A 19,550-nucleotide genomic window follows, 5' to 3' on the forward strand; every position below is an offset into this window, starting at 1 on the left:
AAAGTTACTTTTTCTTTTACAATAAAATGATAAAACTTATTTAAGATTCTTCCTGTAAGAGGATTTGAAAGATGCTAATGATGACTGAAGTCAATAGGCAGCATTTAAATGAAGCCAAAATTAAATTAGGATTCAGTTAATCACCCTGCAGGTTTGTGATGTCAACAGACAGCAGGTACATTAAAACAAACAGAAGTTAGTGTAACCTTGAGGTTTAATTTGGATGTTCTGACACTGTAATCACTTACAGTCCAGGTTATACAAGGTATTTATTTTTTTAAGAAATGTAAGTGGGTAAAATATATAAAATTGCTGTACTTGATCCAAAATATCAATCGAACACTTTGGCTTCAAATAAATGCCACATGAAACCTGAATCTCACACACAGGTGAGTAACACACTAACGTACCTGTTCTAACCTGTACAAACAGCAATAAACACACAATCTGAAAAAACAAACAAAAAGATAAACTAATAAACATCACAAAGAAACTTCCCCAGTTGATTATTTACAACGAGACAATTACTTTTTATATTTCAAGTTATTATATTTTGTGTTCAAGGCAAATTAAATATATATTAATTCATATTGTAATATTTAATGTTTCTTCATATAGGGACATGTATTTAAACACACAACTCTGAAATAAATGTGTTTAAGAACATACAGACGATACAAAACAGGAACTTCAACACAATAAAACACCAGATCAACATCTCAACAACAATGATTTCCCTGTAGTTTCTCCACTTAAACTGTTTTAAACTTGAACAAATAAACACAACACTTTTGGACTTTGATGTTCTGATGAAGCTACAGATTGCTGGAAAACTGTGGTTGGCGACGTCTCGCACGCATCCTCTCCAAGAGTGGACTCAGGCCCCATCGATTCCCTGGCAGATTACATGGAAACACATTAGAGACTGAGCAGTGAAAGACAAGAGGAACTGTGTGTGTGTGTGTGTGTGTGTGTGTGTGTGTACCAGGAGTCGGGTCTTTGGGTTGTGGTTGTGGTTGTGGCCTCATCATACGATCTCCAGGATCTTCCTCCTCGATATAACCAAGATCGGACCTCCACTGTTTCCAGTTCATCTCCTCCACCCTGAAGTCAGAAGAGTCCTTCATCACACTGAACACCAGAAACATCTGACACGACCGTATCATCATAACTAAGAAAAAATCTGTAATACAAGGTAGGTGTTTTTTATTTTTAATGTTTGCGCTTTAATCCTGGACAAATGTTTAAACACCAAGACGTCGAGTTTCTCTCTCTCTCTATTTTTTTCTGCTCACCCTGAAAAATAAAGTCACTTTGTTGTTATTAGGGCCGGGTATCACCAGGTACCTCGCGATACGATACTATCACGATATTTTGCCCACTATAACGATAATATAACGATACAGCGATTCTGCGATAATCGATATACTGCAAGAAATTTCATCCACGATACATCACGATATCTGTGTCACTGAAGAAATTCAGAATTTATTGACTGCACTGAATCCATTTCACAGGAATTACAAAACATTGTCAGTCAATTTCACATGAATGACAGCCAAGTAAACAAAGAGTATATTGCAGTGCCTCTCTTAACACACACACTGACTACAACTATCATTAAATATCTATATGTGTGAGTTTCAGAGCTACTTAAACCATTTTTTAAATGTTATTTGGTTGTATACCTATGTTTGAATAAAGATAAAGCTGTCCTCCGAAGAGGGGTGGTGGGCCAAATTTTATTTTATTTTTTTTACATTTTTAAATATCAATATTTGGCATCAGTGTATCGATAACGTACCTCAAGACGAAATATCGCGATATATCGTAGTGTCGATATTTCGGCACACCCCTAGTTGTTAACAGCATCTTGTTTCTCCCTAATAAATGCTCCCAGTGTATAAAATTAGTCACTGAAACCTGGATTTTCTCCACCAACAGGAAAATCTTTGTGCACAACTGAAATCCAGTAAGAAAATCTATTTATTTGTAATTTGGGGGACTGAACCTTTACAGAGTTCAGGGCTGCTGGGTGTTAATCAACAGACGGTACATGAGATGCCTTTTCTGACACTTAAATATTATCACATCCAATAATTGTTCACCTGAAAAATCGACGCTCCTCGTCCTGTTCGTTCTTCACACAAACCATCTTTGACATTCCAGCGTACAGTTTACTCGTCAGGCAGCGGGGCAGCGTCCTCTCCATGTCCAAGATTGTGAACGCCCTCTGAAGATGTCAGAGATTGTTGTTGTTAAAAGACGATGATAAAACAGCAGCTTGCACTTCTCGGTAACATAAAACAATAAAACTCCAGCACCAACAGGAACAGTTCTTCTGATTGTGGACCTCGGCCCGCTCAGTCGTCTCCTGGATCCACACACACTTTACATATATTATAATTTGTATCCAAGATATTCTGTCAATACAACTGTTTTGTTCTACATCCATTTCCTGTCAGTCCGTCTGGGAGAAGATTCCTCCTCTGGCTCCTCCTGGAGTTTCTTCCATTTCTTATTTTTCTATTTTTCTCAATATGTAAAGTTTTTCCTCACTTGAATCGAGGGTCTGAGGACAGAGGATGTCGTTCACTGAGGCATGCCATTGTGATTTTGAGCGATATACACAATGTATTTGATATGAAGTGCGTGACGACTCGTTCTCTGTGAGTGCTGGAGTTTTGTTCATATTTACTTTAGATATCGAGTGTCTGTCAGGCTGTTGCACACAGTATAAACACTTTTCATAATTGGTATGAATATCTTAGAAACAACAAATAAGACAGAACAAACTTGAGACTTTTACTCTGTTTCTCTGAGGTGGATTAGTTTTCTCTCTAGGACAGTTCACCCAAAATTCATATTTTCCTCTTACCCGTTGTGTTTTTTTATCCATCTAGATGGTTTTGATGTACGTTGTAGGAACTATTTTATTTCTTCCAAAGTGTTTCAAATATAATTTTTTCCATCCAGCTCCATTTTACTCTAGAGTTTAGTTTATTTGAAAACAGGGACAGTGCACATTAATAACATTACTGTAAATGTGCCAGAATTAGCCAAGAGGCTATTTTTCATCTGTAGTCCCTAGACAGATGTTAAAGTCACCCTAAAAAGAAGAAGAGAAGGCAGATATCTCTATATAGATATCTAAAAAATAAGGTGGATAAAGAGCTCTGCAAGTGAGAGAAAAGGAAAGTGCAACTGTTCCATTAAATCTCACATTAGATTTTCTTCTACTGTGAAAACAAGTTTACAGCGCAGAACAGCTTCCTACCTGCAGGTTCCAGATGTTTTCACTTTCTTCAGAGATCCTCTCGACTGTGTGGCCCATTAAGGCGATCAGCATGTTGAGCAGCAGGATGTAAGTGAGCACGATGTACAGGATGAGCAGGATGTAGAAGACCTCCTTGTACTGAACGTGATCGGTGAACTGCAGATCTCCCATTCCAATTGTGAACTTGAACAGCTCCAGGATTGTATAACCGACGTCATTGAAACTCGGCTTCTTGCACTCGAAAGGTTCTGCATCAAACATCCTTCCTTGTGCCGGTGTGTCGTTGGTCGTATTTCCAGGATCTGGAAAGGAGTCGTCTATGAGGGCGACGACGGCTGTGGAGGAGGAGGAGGAAAGGTTAAGTGACAAGTCTTCACCTTGGAAAACATCTGAAGTCTTTATTCTGCACAATGAAAGTCTTACCGGCAGAAAATCCAAAAAGCAGGACGGCGTAGACGCACAAGAAGTGAAGCAGGTCACCGAGGATCATCTAAAAAGGGGGAGACACCTTAAAGGAACAGTTCACCCCAAAAAATTAATTCACTCATTATCTACTCACCCAACATCTCTGGACCTTCCCTGCACAACAGTTTCCTAAACAACTGAATAAGCCGGGATTTGTTTTAAAACGTTAAAACACTCGATGCACGATTGACTCATCGACTAGAGTGAAGATCTGGCTTAAAGATGGGAGAAAATAACATCTTTTAAAATTCAGTATGGATCTTTAAAGGTGTCCGGAGACTCTGAAGTGTTCTTACTCCAGACGATCTAGATGGAGTTTTTTTTTATCACGTTCTGAAACAAGTCTCCAAGTTTTGTGGATTATGAAACTGACCATCAGCTCGGGGGTGAGTAGATAGTGACCATTTCTGACCAGGCAAAGATTTGTCAGACTTTATTCCCTCATACGTACTCTTTGCATCATGACACTGTACATCCCCAGCTGTTTATAGCCTCTGGAGTAGTAGAGGACGTTGATCCAGGCGAGAGCCAGCGAGAACACGAGGAAGCTGAGGTACTCTCTCCATCCACAGCCGTACAGAATGGCACACAGCAGAAGGAACGTGGCCTGCAGGAAGCTGCAAACAAAGCCAAGTTGTAAATAATGAAAAAAAAAAAAGATGTTTGGGAATTTAAGTATCTCTGAGCAGTGCTTACAACAGAATGTCACTGAATCCATCCGTGTACAGAGCCCTGAAGTTTGGGGGGTTCCTCCTGAAAATAGTTATCTGTGAATTTAAACAGACGTAGAAACATGAGTGATGTTTGAATTTAATTCAAGTCTTTTGTCTAATTTCTACTTTTCTTACCGCTTTGTAGAAAAACCACACTGCTCCAAAGATGCTGATGGCCTCACCAAGGCTGCGGAAGTAGTCCAGCGGGACGTCTTCGATGGCAAACGGTGGCTGCAGATCAGAAGGTCACGAGTCTTTTCTTTCTTAGGCTGAAGAATTTATTAAAATCACAGTTTGTTCCAGGATGTGTTGTCGCCCTACCTGTCCTTCCTTTCTGTAGACGGCCACGACTGTGAAGATGATCAGGTACACCAGGTAAACCAGGAAGTTCATCAAGAATAATTTGGCAGCATATCGGTCCCACTTATCTTCGAGAAGACTGCGTAGAGGTTCGATCTTCAGCATCTCGGGACGATTCTGAGGAAGTGTTGGTCAGTTAAAACACTTATTTACTCTCTCAGAACTGTCAGAGAGGCACACTGACTTCAAGTGGCATTTAAACTATAAACCTCACTTTCACTTCCCGGGAAAAATGGAGGCTGACTGATATAGACTAAAATGAGTCATGTTTTCTTCTGTGTTGTTGGTAGTGAACTGAAAGCGATCACTTCCCTTTTATTCCCATTTGTAGCCACGTTTTCAGAGCTTTGAACCTTTTATTTTACCTCCACCTGCCTTCACATACATCGATGACGTATACATGTTGAATGTGACTGTGTCACAGGTTGAAAGAAGAATGTTGCATAAAAAACAAAACTTATTTTTAATCACGTCAGTTTTAGTATTTTAGTTGGAAATTCTGCATTTTGTTGGTATAATACTGTTTTTTAAATGAACTTATTTCATTGTCAAAACCAAATCATCCTCAGTGTGTGGCTTGTGTAACAATAGGATAACAATATATAGTGTCTAATGCTGACTCCACCTCATGTGCTCTAAATCTTGTTGACTGTACTCTAAATATGCTGCTCTTGCATGGGAAATAAATAAAGAAATAAAGACTAATAAGAAGGGGAGATTTGTGCTGCACTGATCATTATAAGCCTTGATGAGGACTTAATAGAATATATTCTTTACCGGAATGTCACTCCCAAAGACGACGATCTCCAACACAGACTTTTCTTCGTTGGTGTCGATGGAGCTCAGGTCATAAAGTGAGGAGTGGACCGGTCCATACACCCACTCTGTGAACTTCCTGGACAGCGGCCTCATCGCCTCATCAGTGAATTCCCGCTGCAGTATGTGCCGGAACAGCTGGACAAGGAACCAATCAGAGGAGATTATTTTGAGTGTCAACACAGTGAATCCTCCCAAGCACTTCACAGTCGGGTAGTGTTGCTCTACACGGCTGGAAATTCATAATCACCTCCCGTTTTTATTAAATTAAATTGATATGATGATAAATAGAAGAAAACTAACATGAATCTGTGTGAAAATACAATAAAACCCTCAAGAGGAAACATATTTACCCCGATCTTGCCCAGCTTGGCAGCCAACTTCAGAGGCGTCAACCTCTGATTGTTCTCGATTGCTTCCAACTGGACTTTTTTCCCATGAAGTTTGTTGTGCTGAATGAGGATCTCGTCGTACATCCTTTCAATCATGTCTGTGTTTTCTGTCGTGTTGTCTGCGATGACCACCAAAGCATGCAAGGTGGTGTTTCCCTGCGAGTCTTTGTCCGTCAGGTCAGCTCTTGTGTACGGGTTGTCCATGAGGAAGGACACGATGTCGGGCTGGTTGGTGCAGGCAGCCAGAGATAAAGGAAGCTCCCCTGTTGAGGAAAGGGGAGGTTTTTTTTAGTCATCAGGTTTGCAAATGTAGCTTATGGGTGTATTTATTGGGGGGATTTAATTACCCACCAAAATAAAAGCCCAGTCCGGCTTTACGCTGGAAGAAGTTCCCGTTGGCTTTGGCTTGCACATCTGCTCCTTTCTGGACGAGCAGCTTGACGAGGTCAAAGCTTCTTCTCTCGATGGCGATGTGCAGCGCTGTCTGACCTGTGAGGAGGGTTGTTACAGGAAACCAGCTGTAATGTTTTCCTACACACTGTTACACTCTCAAGTTTAAGATTTAAGCTCCTGGTCTGTTTAGGAATACTGTGACGGAACGCTCATAATTCAGAAATATGATTCTGCAGCACTTACTTAAGGCCGATTTAATGCATCTATCTTTAAATAAAGTCATTTAAGTCAAGTCATTTCATATCACCAAGGACATTTTAGTTCATGTGATGAGATTATCTTGAAAAAATGGGAAAACTACACTTATAATCGCTTACTTTTCACTGCGTTGGGTTGAAATTTGGAGTAAGCGTCAAAGAAACCATCAGAATAATTTGCAACATGTATTTATTTTTTAAAATGTTTTATGTTGTTGCAAAATGTTTACAATAATCAAATAACCATAAATATCTAGAAAAACAGCCTCAATAGGTATAAAAACCTTTAATTCAACAGAGTAAAACATGTCAATCTATAAAATAAAACTTGTAAGTATAATATTAGTGAGTGAAACTTACTTAAAATATATCAGATATATGTTTTTATACATTTACAATATATTATTATATAAATGTTTCAAGTAAATCAAAATTCCATTTTGGTCAAAGGATGTTCTAAAGTTATTTTTTCAGCTACCAAGCTACTTAAATGCAAAAAAAAAACCCATAACTTCTGGATTAATACGCGACAGAATCTGAACCATCAAGCGTGTAAAAACCAGCAGATACTAATTTTCGAAAAATTAAAGATTCTTGTTCAGGTAAAAAAAAAAAAAAAAAAATCATAATATTGTTGATTAGTGAAATTGAGGATATCTTAAATCTTAAAATAGTTTCTGCACTCACACGTATGTTGTGACATTCATTATATCACTCTCACTGTGTGAACTCTCACTTTCAAGTCAGTTTTTATTTATATTGTTTATAATCACAATTCTGTCTCAAATCTTAGAGTCTGTACAACATGACGTCCTCTGTCCTTTTGTTTCACCTACCTTTGTAACAAGGATCCGTGTAAGACGCGTTGATCAGATTTTCTAAATCTCCAGTTTTCTCAGCTATATCGAGGAGAACCTCGATGGTGGCATTTTTTCCGTCCTTTAGATTCAGCAGAGCTTTCAGGAGGGCAGTTTTCCCGTTTGTTTGATCTGAGAGTTGTAAACAAGATAGTATATCAGCATCTGGAGCAAACAACATCATTTAATTAGCCTTAACCATTTATTTACATGATCAAAAATAAAAACACTACAGGCTGCACTTTTTCATACTGACATGCTCACAGACAGCGCCGTCAGAGCATTTTCACTGCATGGTTATTTATTTGCCATTTCTAATTAATTAACTGTGTTTCATGTTTTGGAACACTTCAATCAGATTCATTAAGCACAACTGTAAAAAAGTGTATATAAAGAAAACGTATTGATGGTGAAAAAGCAAACAGATGATGTGATAACAGAATCATCAGTCCTCACATCTGCTGTGGATCAGTTGTTCAGCATCTTTTGTCAATAACAGTTTATTATAACACACCCAGTCATAGAAAATAAGACATTAAACTGTCTCTGTCCTACTCACCTGTGTATTCTGGGCTCGTAAGTTGCTTTTTATTAACCATCAGGTAGTCGAGCAGACCACTGAGCTGATCTGTGTCTCCCTGACATGCTGCCTCGAAGACTCTCTCTCTGCTGAACGCTTTACTGCAAATGTTGTCAAGACTGTCACAGGATGGTCTGAAATGTAGAGAAGTTCAGTTATAAGTTTATAAATCAAGTCAGAAGATGAATCATGCAGCTCAAAATTTCCAACTAAGCAATATGTACACATAATTTACATGACCAACTGTTTTAACTCAATGTGTGAAGAACAGTTTGTGTTAACACACAGAATATTTGTTCAACGATTCTAACTAGCTTTTAAACAAATGAAGGCTTCAAACAAGCTAAAGCATGTTTACCTGGAATCCACCACCTTGTCACCTGATACCTTTCAGTCCCCAGGGGCTAAAAACACACACCACATTTTTGTAGCAGCCATAGAACCAAACTAGTTCTGACTATGTAATAATAAAAGGCCATGTGCACAACCTGTGAGAAAGAAATCAGACTCCAGTTCTTCCCTGTCAGGATCAGTTACCTGGATAGTAAGACGTTGGTATCCATCGGTACATGAGCTATCTCTGGGCCGTCTTCAAGGAGCCAATCCAGACCATCCCCCTCCTTGTCCTGGTCTTTGTTGGGTTCCACGTCGTCGGGTGGCCGTCCGTCGTCCATGGTTTTTTGTTGATAATAGTCAAGTCTTAATCGAGTATGACAAACAGTCCTTGCTTCCGTAAGCAGCTCATGAGCTGTGATAAACAGCACAGGTGTAGAATTGCAAAAAGGTCATGGGCGTCACTGAGGTGTGGAGGATGTTACCCTGGTCACGCTCCTCCCTTTGCCCAGAGGGGAAGTCTATTGTTTGCCTAACAACACTGCTCCACCGGTAGAAAATAAGAGTAGGCTTCAGATCAGAGTTCACCTGCTGGATGTTTATTTTATCGTGACATGTTTCTGTTTTTTAAACACCTGTTTTATTACTTTTTCTCTTTGAGGCAGTTTGATGCTCGGTACAGCTGATTAGAGCTGCAGAGATTAAAAGATTAGCTGCCAACTACCAAATTCATAACCAACTATTTTGATAATCCACCAAAATTTCTTGTTTCTTTCCTTCTTTGTGGCAGTAAACTAAATATTTTGGGGTTGTGGACAAAACATGACATCTGAGGACGTCGTCTTGGCCTTTAAGAAACACTGATCGACATTTTTGTAGAGCAAACAGCTGATCAATTAATTGAGAAAACAAACAATAAAGAAAACGTTGTAGCCAAACTGATGTTAAACAAAGTGATGTCCATTTTAGCTTCTTTACTCAGTTTACTTTGTTCATTTTTGGTCCACACTGACCTGGTAGCATCACAGGTTTTTGCAGCTTTGTCATCCTCATACGAATGATTTGATTCTCCCGTTTGACCACATTCCAAGGTTGCTCTTTTGTTCTGACATCTAGTGACTGGGGGCCTTTTCATTTAACTCGTATATTTTAGATGACAAGGGACAAAGAACACACATTTATTTCAAGATACAGGTCATTCAATGTTTATTACAAACCCATAATGCAGCATAAAATATACTGGACAGGTATGATAGTGAAACTAAAGATGGCCACAACAAAGTCAAAGCACCTCCAGCTTTACCTGCTTACATTAACTAATCCCACACCTAGTCTCCGAACAGATACTTGTGGTGGTACCGATTCCACCAGAACCAGAAAAGCAATCAGGGAAATTCTCCAATGACAAAGTCTTTTCACATGTTCTCCACCTCACAAGTAAAATGAAAAACTGGTTGGCCTCATGTTGACATCAACCACTTCAGCCAACAAAGGGAACTCATAACTAACTAAGGTGTGGCTGTGGTCATCAATTACCTGTACCAGAACTTCAACTAGAGACAAAAGGGTTAAATCGGACACAAATGCTGTTCCACCAAAACAAACTCTGCAGAAGTAACCACTTTAAAACAGCAGAACAAACATTTAACATTTCCCTAACAGGTTTGGATCTGAGCCAACTCCCTCATAAAAAAAGACAATGGTACAGGAGAGTCAAGCAAGAGCTGCCACCCCAAAACCCCTTGTAGGGCCCTAAAAATCAGTTTTATTTTTCCCCAAATTCCATTTTTTCTGTTATAATTTTTAGGAATTCCATTTTTTTTTTAACCTTTTACTCTTATTATACTACCAAAACTGTGTTTTAATGTAAATGATTAAAATGTGCACAAATTAAATAGAAATTACCTTAAATTTGAGGTGACAAACACATTTCCTCAATACTGTACTGTACAGTACATTAAAGTGCATCAGAAACATTTTGCCTTTATCATGTCTTCATACAGTAGCATATTTTGTGTTTTTATGGGTTTCATTGAATAAAAACATGGTCAGCTCTCATGCAGATTCAGTAATTGTTTGCATACCAAAATTCTTCTGAAAATTTAAGTTTAAAAAAGTTTAAAAAATTAGCAAAGATGACCGATAAAATGAAAAAAATCTAGCATACTAACCAGCTCGCAGTGAAAACACCAACCGGGGGAGGGTTGGTGCAGACATACGTTCCTCTTCCACACAAAAACAGCATGTCAGTGAAATTATGTCAAATTCTGCGATGTTCCGCGTTGAAAAGTAGATTATGTTTTAATCGGCCAATCCCACGATTCCGTATATGCACTTGTATGTTCTTATCCTTAGCATTTAAATCATAGCACATATGTACTTAAGGCATCCTTGATGAATAGCAGCTACTTTGCTCAGATGAAGACTTGAAAATTCTAAAATTCAAGCTGGAAGTGACCAAGAGCAAAAGTTGGCTTAGGAGGCTTTTTGCTCCATTGACAGTGGCTTGTCGTGAAATACATCTCTTCCAAAGGAACTGAAGAGCCTCAGGCAGTATATTCTAAACAAAGAAAAAGAAGTAGGTCAAGGCTCCTTGAGTAAAAAGCAGGGTGCAGTTCATATGAAAAACTTCAAGCCTGTACTCTTTTTTAGTAGTACAGTAGTTTTTTAGTATCCTCAATCGCCATATCAAGGAGAGCTGCGACCCAGACAGGAAAGGTCCAATTCAGGCTGAGTGGGTGAAGGATTACCTCCACCAGTACATAGAGTTGTTCCCTTCAGTCTCCTGCCACCCGGAGCGAAACGTGGACAGGGCCGCTTCAGGTCCTTTACGTTCCAGGAGATGTGGCGGTGGTATTCTCTTCACAAGTGCCTCCAGGTGGATCCTCAAGCTGGATCTCAAGCCAGAAGCGACCACGAGAGAAAGATGTCTCAGGAGGCTTTCTGCTCCCTTAGGCAGTGGCTCGTGATGAAGGAAGATGACATCCCTTCTAAGTCACTGAAGCGCTTCAGGCAGCATATTTTAAATAAAGAAAAAGAGGTAGATCAAGGCTCCTCAAGTAAATAGCAGGGTGCAGTTCATATGACAAATCTCAAGCCTGTTCTCAAACTGCACTTTACAGGAATCTCCCCAAAAAGTGCCCCCCCCAGCAGCAACTGCCACATCCAGCACCTCAGGGTCCAGAGGTGATGACGACCAGGCAGATGATGCTCTGCTGGCAGAGGCACTTGACACTTTTGAACGTACATCAGTTTATCTCCTTGGATTAATATTACTGCATGAACTTCATTAATGCAGAATCTGTATCGATAAAACCAGCTACAGAATAACACTGAGGCGGGTTCTACAGTTTGGTCCTTTAGCAGCTTTGACACAGATTTTTGTCCTCATGGCTGCATAAACTTTTGTCCTGATTTCTCTTCAGGGGACACTGACCTGCCTCCCAACTACAGCCTCCACAGCCGTCACAGACAGAAGCCGTTCCACCGTCACCTGTAAGCCCATAGTTTATAAATTACACTGACCATGTCAACATTTAGGTTTTATACTAATACACTGATCTCGTTAAAGGGTCCTTCGTCAGCTCCCACTGGTCAAAAAGGGGCGCCATCTGATGTGACTGAGGCAGCAGTAGCTGCTACTCCAAGTGAGGTAATACATGCAGCTTAATGGAGAAACAGCCTTACAGTCAGAGCACTTACTGGTTACTAAATGAAGCTCTTGTCTTTGTTATTCAACCAGGTGACATATGCGGGGTGCCACAGAATGTGGCAGTCTGGTCCTAATGGACTCCCTGAGGCAGACATCAGGTGGATGAAAGGGGACACTGAAAGAGGGCTCTTCTAACACCAAATGTCATTTGAGGACAAGAACGGCATCATCAGGAAAAGGAAAGTGGTGGTGGGAGGGGGAGCGCCCTCAGCAGACTCTTTTTTTTTCCACAGCCGCGTGTTACTCTGGAGACCAGTAGATGTGTGGGGTTACAGCCTTCGCAGTCCCAGGTCTGAGTGCCCTGCGTGTGCCAAGAAGGACACTTTTTTTTATTGCTGTGGCTACTCAAAAACTGTATGGCAGATCTGCCACATGTCTGGCTGGTACTCCATGCTGACAGAGGTCCTGGCCTGTAACGCATGCAGGAAAGCTGCCCAGGAGTCGAAAGAACATGCCATTAGCCTCTTCCTGGCGTGGGATGCAGCTATAATAAGCCAGCTCATTCCAGCTCACAGAGCTGTGTTCCCTGCTGTTTTAACACTCAGGTGAGTCTCTCAGGAGGAGGGACAGCTTGTTGTCAGTGAAGCCATGAGACGGCGAGTCATCAGCGGCTGAAACAAGCTTGATCACCACAATCACAGCATCCAGCATTCTGACAGCCTCTACTCAGCACGTTGGGGTAACGTTTCATTCAGCCGCACTAAAGGTGACCTGGTTGCTTCATCTCTGGTACAAAAGCTTAAGGTCAACAAGCATTACTCAACCGCCCACCTGCTGGACTCCAGGAAGAACCATGTGATGTACTCATTAAATTAAAAAGCTGTGGCTTCATCCTGACTGCGGTGCAAAGGCTCGAGGGTAATCACAAAAGCATCAGATCAAGAAATTGTATCAGCGTGTGCAGCAGAGAGTGACAGTCAACAACCCTGAACTCAGCAAACTCGGGATCCCTATCCTGAAAGTAAACTCTAAGTGTGTTGCTGAAAATAAACTCCAAGTGTGTTGCTGAGTTCATCAGGAGACAAGAAGCCTTGTCAGCCAAGAATGTGACGGATCAAGGTTTGTCTGTCCTCCGTCATCATCAGAGTGTTGCCAGCACTGGTCAACACCCCACCTCACCTGTGAGTAGTCTCTGGACAAAATGCAGCCAAAGGCTGAAGGCCTCATGGAGAGGTACAGAAGAGCTGGAGAGGCACCTCCTGAACTGATGTACGTGGGCCGCGGCTGCTGTCACGTGCATGATTGTCACACCTGGAGCAGCTGTTCAGTGAGTGGGCCGACAGTGGCATGATGGTCCGGCTTGACATCTTCCACTGGATTCACAGATTTGTGTCAGCTGTCAGAACAGATCACCATCCCAAGTACGCTCTCTTCAAGTCTGCGCTCTCTGTATGCTGACACAGAGGGATCCCTGGAGAATGATGTGGGCTACAACTCTGACAGTGAGAGCAACAATCTGACTCCTCTGAAGAAGGGTCTCCATCTCACTGCTCTGGTTGTGGCTCCTGACCTTGATCCCTGTGTGGAGGATGTGTGTGGTCCAAGTCATCTACCCGGGTACCAGCACGTAGAGGAGCTGAGCGCTGTGCTAGTCGAGATTGCCTTGGAAAGCCACGAGACAGAGAGTCATCAGCGGCTGGAACAAGCTCGATCTCCATGATCGCAGCATCCAGCATTTCGACAGCCTCTACTCAGCGCGCTGGGGTAAAGTTCTGTTCGGCTGCAGCAAAGGTGATCCGGGTGAGTCATCACTGGTGCAAAAGCTGAATTTCAGCAAGCGTTACTCGGCCACCCACCTGCTGGACTCAAGAAAGAACCGCTTGATGTACTGCATCATTAAGTAGCTGTGGCTTCATCCCGACTGTGGTGGAAAGGATCGAGGATCTCCACAGAAGCATCGCATAACAAAATTGTACCAGAGCGTGCAGCAGAGGGCGACGGTCGACGACCCGGAGCTCAGCAAACTCGGGATTCCTATCCTGAAGGTGAACTTGAAGTGTGTTGCTGAGTTCATTAGGAGACAGGAAGCCTTGTCAGCCAAGAATGTGACGGATCAAGGTTTGTCTGTCCTCCGTCATCATCAGAGTGTTGCCAGCACTGGTCAACACCCCACAGCAGAGCTTTTAGCTGAGAGACCTCATTCTGCTTGACCACAAGTGCAGTATCTGGTCACACCATCTTTGGCAGGGACTAGGAAACTGAAACAGAGGATGGATCATTTCCCGCTCCCCGCTCAGCCGTTGCTCACACCGATCCTCGTCGCCCGAGCTGCACCCCCCACTCAGTCGCCACTTGCACCAATCCTCATGGCAACAGCAGGACTACAGCCCACCTTCACTCTCTTGCAGCCCCCAGCAACATCCTCGACGCTAATTGCAGCTGTTCCACAGCCGGTATCTGCAAGATCGACTTTTTATAAGACAAAAAAAGCAGAGCGCAGTGTCACTGGACGTCAGAGTACAGTGAGACTGTACACCTGTGTACTGTGTGGTCAATCCACTCAAGGACACAAAGTACAGGAAAAAACTTGTGAAAAATCACAATCATCCACCTCAAAAGAACTTGCCGGTCAGACTAGCTAACAACAGTGATTTTCTGGCTTTAAATGTACTCCAGTATCAAAAGTAAACGTAAGTATCTGCCTGGCCAATTGTCTCATCTGATATAATGTACTTAGTTACATTCCATCAGTCTCTGACAGTGTTGGGCACGTTACTTAAAAAAGTAATTAGTTATAGTTACTTCTTTCAAAAAGTAACCAGGGTTCTCCCCAGACGGTGGAACAGCGGCGCTGCGCCGCTATACCGCTAGGTAAGCGCCGCTATACTCCGCGCGTGACGGTGACGAGCGTCCGTCCGTCCGTCCCCCGGTTGACGGCTAGGAGCTCCCGACTGACGGCGATGAGCGTTATTCCCCTTTTGAGCTCGGCATTCATTTTAGCTACTCGGCATCCATGTATTCAGAAAATGTCTTTCTGCATGGCGGACCGGCTCCTGCTTGACCTGACTGATGTAAATATGTTTTCATGAAGGGAAGTCTTTTTTTAAACTGCTACTATAACTGTTGTAAAAGAAACCTCCCACTAACTTTGATATTGGATTAATCCTGGTGGCTGTTGGGCCGTGGTAGAGGTGTACACTCTACTATGTGCCATTGTTATTGTATGTCTACATATAGAATGGGGTTTATATTATTATATATGAATGTGTTCATAGGAGTTCCCTTTGCACTTTCCAGTACACTCAGTAATGTTAGTTTGTTGTGATTTACTGATGTTGTTATAAAATCATATTTATTACACTTTTAGCCACCTTTCTAGCGTCAGTGTTCTGGGGACCTTCTTTTCCTGAGTTTGTATCATTGCCTACTTAATATTTACAATATTAAAATTCTGAGTTTAAATTTCTTCTCTGAAACTACATAGAGCTGCTCCTGACGTTTAACTCTATAATAGCATTTATTAATGATGGTTGTTATTATTAAGTGTCACCAGATCAATTATTCACATGAAGTCATCACAGAGCAGTCAAACCTGCCCAGGGGCGCCTGATAGGGCGGAAAGTTAGGACAATTCCCCCCAAGAATAGGTAAAAACTAATATAAAATTATTAAAGCATCATCATTGAGTATATATTTCAAATATAATAAAATCAATGATCTCTATGTTGTTACTTGTTTTTGGCAGTAGAAGTAAAATATCCCCATTGACCATAAAGTAAACATCCATATTGACCGACCACCCCCCTGTATCTGCATGAAATGGTTTGGTCCTGTCTTAGCGCACTTATCAGTGACGGTGTTTAATTGCAGTCAGTTGATGTGCCAGAACTACAGTGATCACAATGTTGCCTAAATCACAATCTGGTTTTCAAGAAAGGGGAAAGAGAGGAAAGAGAGAGAGAAAAGACAAACGAAAAAGGTGTCAATCTGTAAATTAGTTTTTCATCAAGAAAGCTGGGTAGCCTCTAGTCTGTGAGTATTATTATCCTGTTGGCTTAATGTCTGATTGGATGGAGAGTGTCTGAACAGCAATTTTCAAGTCTTGCCTGAGATTCTCAAGTTGATTTAGGTCTGGACTTTGACTGGCCCATTCTAACACATCAATATGCTTTGATTTAAACCAGGGGTGGCCAACCGATCAGAAACTAAGAGACACATTTTTTACTGTTACTGCAAAGAGCCACATCATACACACGGGCACACATGAACATCCCCATCGCTTACACACACACACACACACACACACACACACTCAGCCAGATTTACTGTAAATAGGAGAGACCTCATACAACTCGACCGCAAGTGCATAATCAGATCACTCCATCTTTGGCAGGGACCAGGAAAGGAGACTTTTTGCTCATGAGGTAAATAGCAATTCTATCTGGCACACAGTTTCTGAAATTCTCCAAAAGTACCAAGTCACACAATTTCTGAAAGTCATTAACCCCTTTAGAGCGACACCAGCATTCAAAGAGAGCTTCTTTGTCACTGACAAATTCCACTTAAATCTGACAATCAGTCTTCCTAAAACGGTAGAATTTCTGGTGATATGCCTCAGGAACCAATTCATAGGCACCGAGCACCGTAGTTTTAACAAACTCAACGTCTTGACTCAGGTCAGATGATCAAGACGAATAGGCATCTTGAGCCTTACCTGTAAACACAACGAAGAAGCAAGGACCAGACATTTCTAGGCCACTTTAATCCACGACACACTCAAACAAAACAAAGTATTTATCTATGTCCCTCTCACAAAGAGGAGGAACAAGACGAATACACTTGTTTATATCAAGTAATCAGAAGGAAAGTCAGATAAAGGAAATGAGGAAGACTGTTTCAGGTCAAGCTCCTTCAAATGAAGCTGCCTTTTAGTTTCCTCTTCCATCTACGTCAACCCCAATTAATTATTGTGTTCCTTCTCTTTTTAATATAAGCGGCGCATCTCAATACTTACCTTCTTTAATCCGAACATTTCTTCTGAGTTTGGCTTGGCAACCTGTAAGCTCATAACCTGCACAGCAGTGTCACAAGGCAAAACTCCTTTGTTTAAATAAGGTGGACCACAAAACTTTTTTGATCTCCTGCTTCCATAACTGTAGATACAGCTACATCAAAGTGATCAGCAATCACACACACAAACACACACACACACACACACAAACACTTGCTCCTTAGTGCAACGGTGGAATTCATCAATGCTGGGCCGCGCCACAAACTCCTCCAAGATGAATTCCATCTGGAGCAGTCAATCACCAGACACGCAGGCAAAAAAAACAAAAAAACAAAACCCAAAACATGCAAGTAATCACTGCCCAACGAAACAAAACAATCGGAGCGTCCAACACAACCTTACCAGGTACACACAATATGCGTAGCCACTTGTCAAATCGAGAGCTACCGACACAAAGCATCAGCGCAACACTCGCAGCGCCAATCATCAAACAACACGTGGAGAGAAAACAGTTACACTGACACAACTTGTAACATCAAGCTACACAGCTGAGGTGGAAAAAAAGGCAGAGCCATCAGCAACTAACCCACACACAGCCTTGTTTCATAGGTCTGCGTGTGTTTTTGGACAAGCTCCCGAAATATGGTACAGACCCTCTAATAGAAAGACTCACAGAGAGGGTGTAACATATTTAAAAGGATGCTCACACATCAAGTGAATGGTCGGACCAAATTTTTATTTTGAAATCAAAAGGAGCAACAAATAAACTACCTACCAAAAAAGGCAGGGCCCTGTGATTTCCGCGATCTTGGAATTGGCCGATTAAAACGGAATTTAATCTACATGCAATGAACACGTACTGTCCAAAAGCCATGTGAGAAACAAGGAAAAGTAAAAATAATAACGCTCACAAGGCCATATCCCTACAGATGTGCATTACTGCAGCTACACTGAAGCCATCAGACTCCAGAAAAGAGTTTGTTGAAGATTTTGTGGCTAAGTGTGCTGAGGCTAACATCAGTATTGAGGTAATGTGCTGTTTGTCACTTCATTAATTTAAGTTAATTTCTAATTTAATTTGTGTACTTTTTAGTCATTTACATTAAAAACACACCATTTGTGGTAGTAAAAATAGGGTAAAAAAAAGGCTTTAAAAAACAAAACAAAAAACAGGATTCCCAAAAATTAATGTCAGTGTAAAGCAGCAAAAATCTGTGATATGACTTTGTCACTCCACAGAAACATGTGTCATTGACCACTGAGCCAAATTTGAAAGATAAAAAAAATTGCTAAGTATATAAAATTAGGTATCAAAATCATGGAAAAACAAGCACTTCTCTCTGCTGTGAAACGCTGGGGGCATGTCAGATAGAGGCGCAGGAGGGGAGCCACCTCCGTGTACTGTACAAGGACGTAACCTACAGTAACAATGGGAGCTAGCAGCGTCATCGGACGGACCCAGCCCGACCTGTCTGAGCCATCAGTGCCAGAAACTGACTCTGAGTCAGACAGTAGCCCTTTTTAGATAGGCAGCACATTTGCTCCAAGGTAAGCACAGCAATGTGCCGGCATGTCTTTCTAAAACGGAGGCGTTAACATGTGACGCGACTTGAAGCTCGAAGTTGGGCTGTGAACAATGACAACACATTTGTCTTCAAGATAAGAGCTTTACATTGCACCCCATTGGAGTTTAGAACTGGGTTCTTAGCGGGGGCTTTTAATTTGAAAGTAGTGACCGTCCTTAGCTTGCCAACACAACAACAAGCTAACACAACCAAACAGCTACAGAGACCGAGGAGACGCTAGCATCTCCTGGATCTCAGCGGCTGTCCAGTTGCTCATCTTAATGTCCGCGGATGAAATGATGGACCGACTTCTGTGATCAGCTGTTTCACCCGCTGTCGCTGGGACGGGAGGATACGTAACGCAGCCATGATTTCTGACCTGCCCACCTGAACACAGAAATTTTGAAACACAGTTTGTGAGCCTAGCTCCACAATTAAATTCTAAATGGTTGAATGGCTTTTTACATGTTTTAAGGAAATACATTTATGACCTTTTTAATGTGTTTAGAAGAAAATGGCTGAATTTGCTTTACACAGGCTTTAATGATTTTGGGAAAAATAAGGGCCCGTAAAAGGTTGGAGATCCCAGCTGAAATAAACAAAAGGGGAAATCACTGAGCAGCCACGCAGTAGGCCGTCGCACCCAGCTATCCCCTCTAAACTATCAAGGAAATTAATCTCACCCTAAATGAACCAAAGAAAACCTAAAACTGGACTACTGGTGATCTCCAAACTAAACAACAAACTAACAAAACAAAACCCCAGCACTGAAAAACAAGTGGGGGAAAAAGGGAAAAATATCCCCCTTTCGATGTGAGCTGGGCAGTGGCGAGAGAGCGAGAGCGAGAGAGAGAGACTTCCACTCACTCCTCCTTAAAT

The 19,550-nt window shown here is 41.6% G+C and overlaps 1 protein-coding gene across 2 annotated transcripts; it reads right to left on the bottom strand.

The window, feature by feature from the left end:
• Positions 1-196: 196 nt before the first annotated feature.
• LOC115597342 (transient receptor potential cation channel subfamily V member 1-like) lies at positions 197-10,265 on the bottom strand. Of its 2 annotated transcripts, XM_030443187.1 has the most exons (16): positions 8,648-8,766; positions 8,469-8,514; positions 8,090-8,244; positions 7,510-7,662; positions 6,375-6,512; positions 5,985-6,286; positions 5,593-5,769; positions 4,777-4,932; positions 4,591-4,686; positions 4,439-4,509; positions 4,194-4,359; positions 3,701-3,767; positions 3,278-3,612; positions 2,109-2,233; positions 986-1,104; positions 197-895 (listed from the first exon to the last, which is right to left on the bottom strand). In XM_030443187.1, the coding sequence occupies exons 3-16, from the start codon at positions 8,127-8,129 to the stop codon at positions 816-818; spliced, it is 2,025 nt and encodes a 674-aa protein (XP_030299047.1). In that variant the 5' UTR covers positions 8,130-8,244; positions 8,469-8,514; positions 8,648-8,766; the 3' UTR covers positions 197-815. The 2 variants fall into 2 exon arrangements, with proteins under 2 accessions (XP_030299047.1, XP_030299038.1); XM_030443178.1 differs by lacking the exon at positions 8,469-8,514 and having other exon boundaries at positions 8,648-10,265.
• Positions 10,266-19,550: the final 9,285 nt, after the last annotated feature.

Source organism: Sparus aurata, chromosome 2 (assembly GCF_900880675.1).
Source record: "Sparus aurata chromosome 2, fSpaAur1.1, whole genome shotgun sequence".
Taxonomy (NCBI): Eukaryota; Metazoa; Chordata; class Actinopteri; order Spariformes; family Sparidae; genus Sparus; species Sparus aurata.

What these genes read in the sequence shown, in the direction of transcription:
- LOC115597342 (XM_030443178.1), bottom strand. Translation starts at nt 8,784, where the DNA reads ATGGACGACGGACGGCCACCCGACGACGTGGAACCCAACAAAGACCAG. An exon ending in TACGAGCCCAGAATACACAG is followed by an intron (nt 7,663 to 8,089) that starts GTGAGTAGGACA and finishes TACAACTCTCAG; the next exon opens with ATCAAACAAACGGGAAAACT. An exon ending in AAAACATCTGGAACCTGCAG is followed by an intron (nt 2,234 to 3,277) that starts GTAGGAAGCTGT and finishes TGACATCTTCAG; the next exon opens with AGGGCGTTCACAATCTTGGA.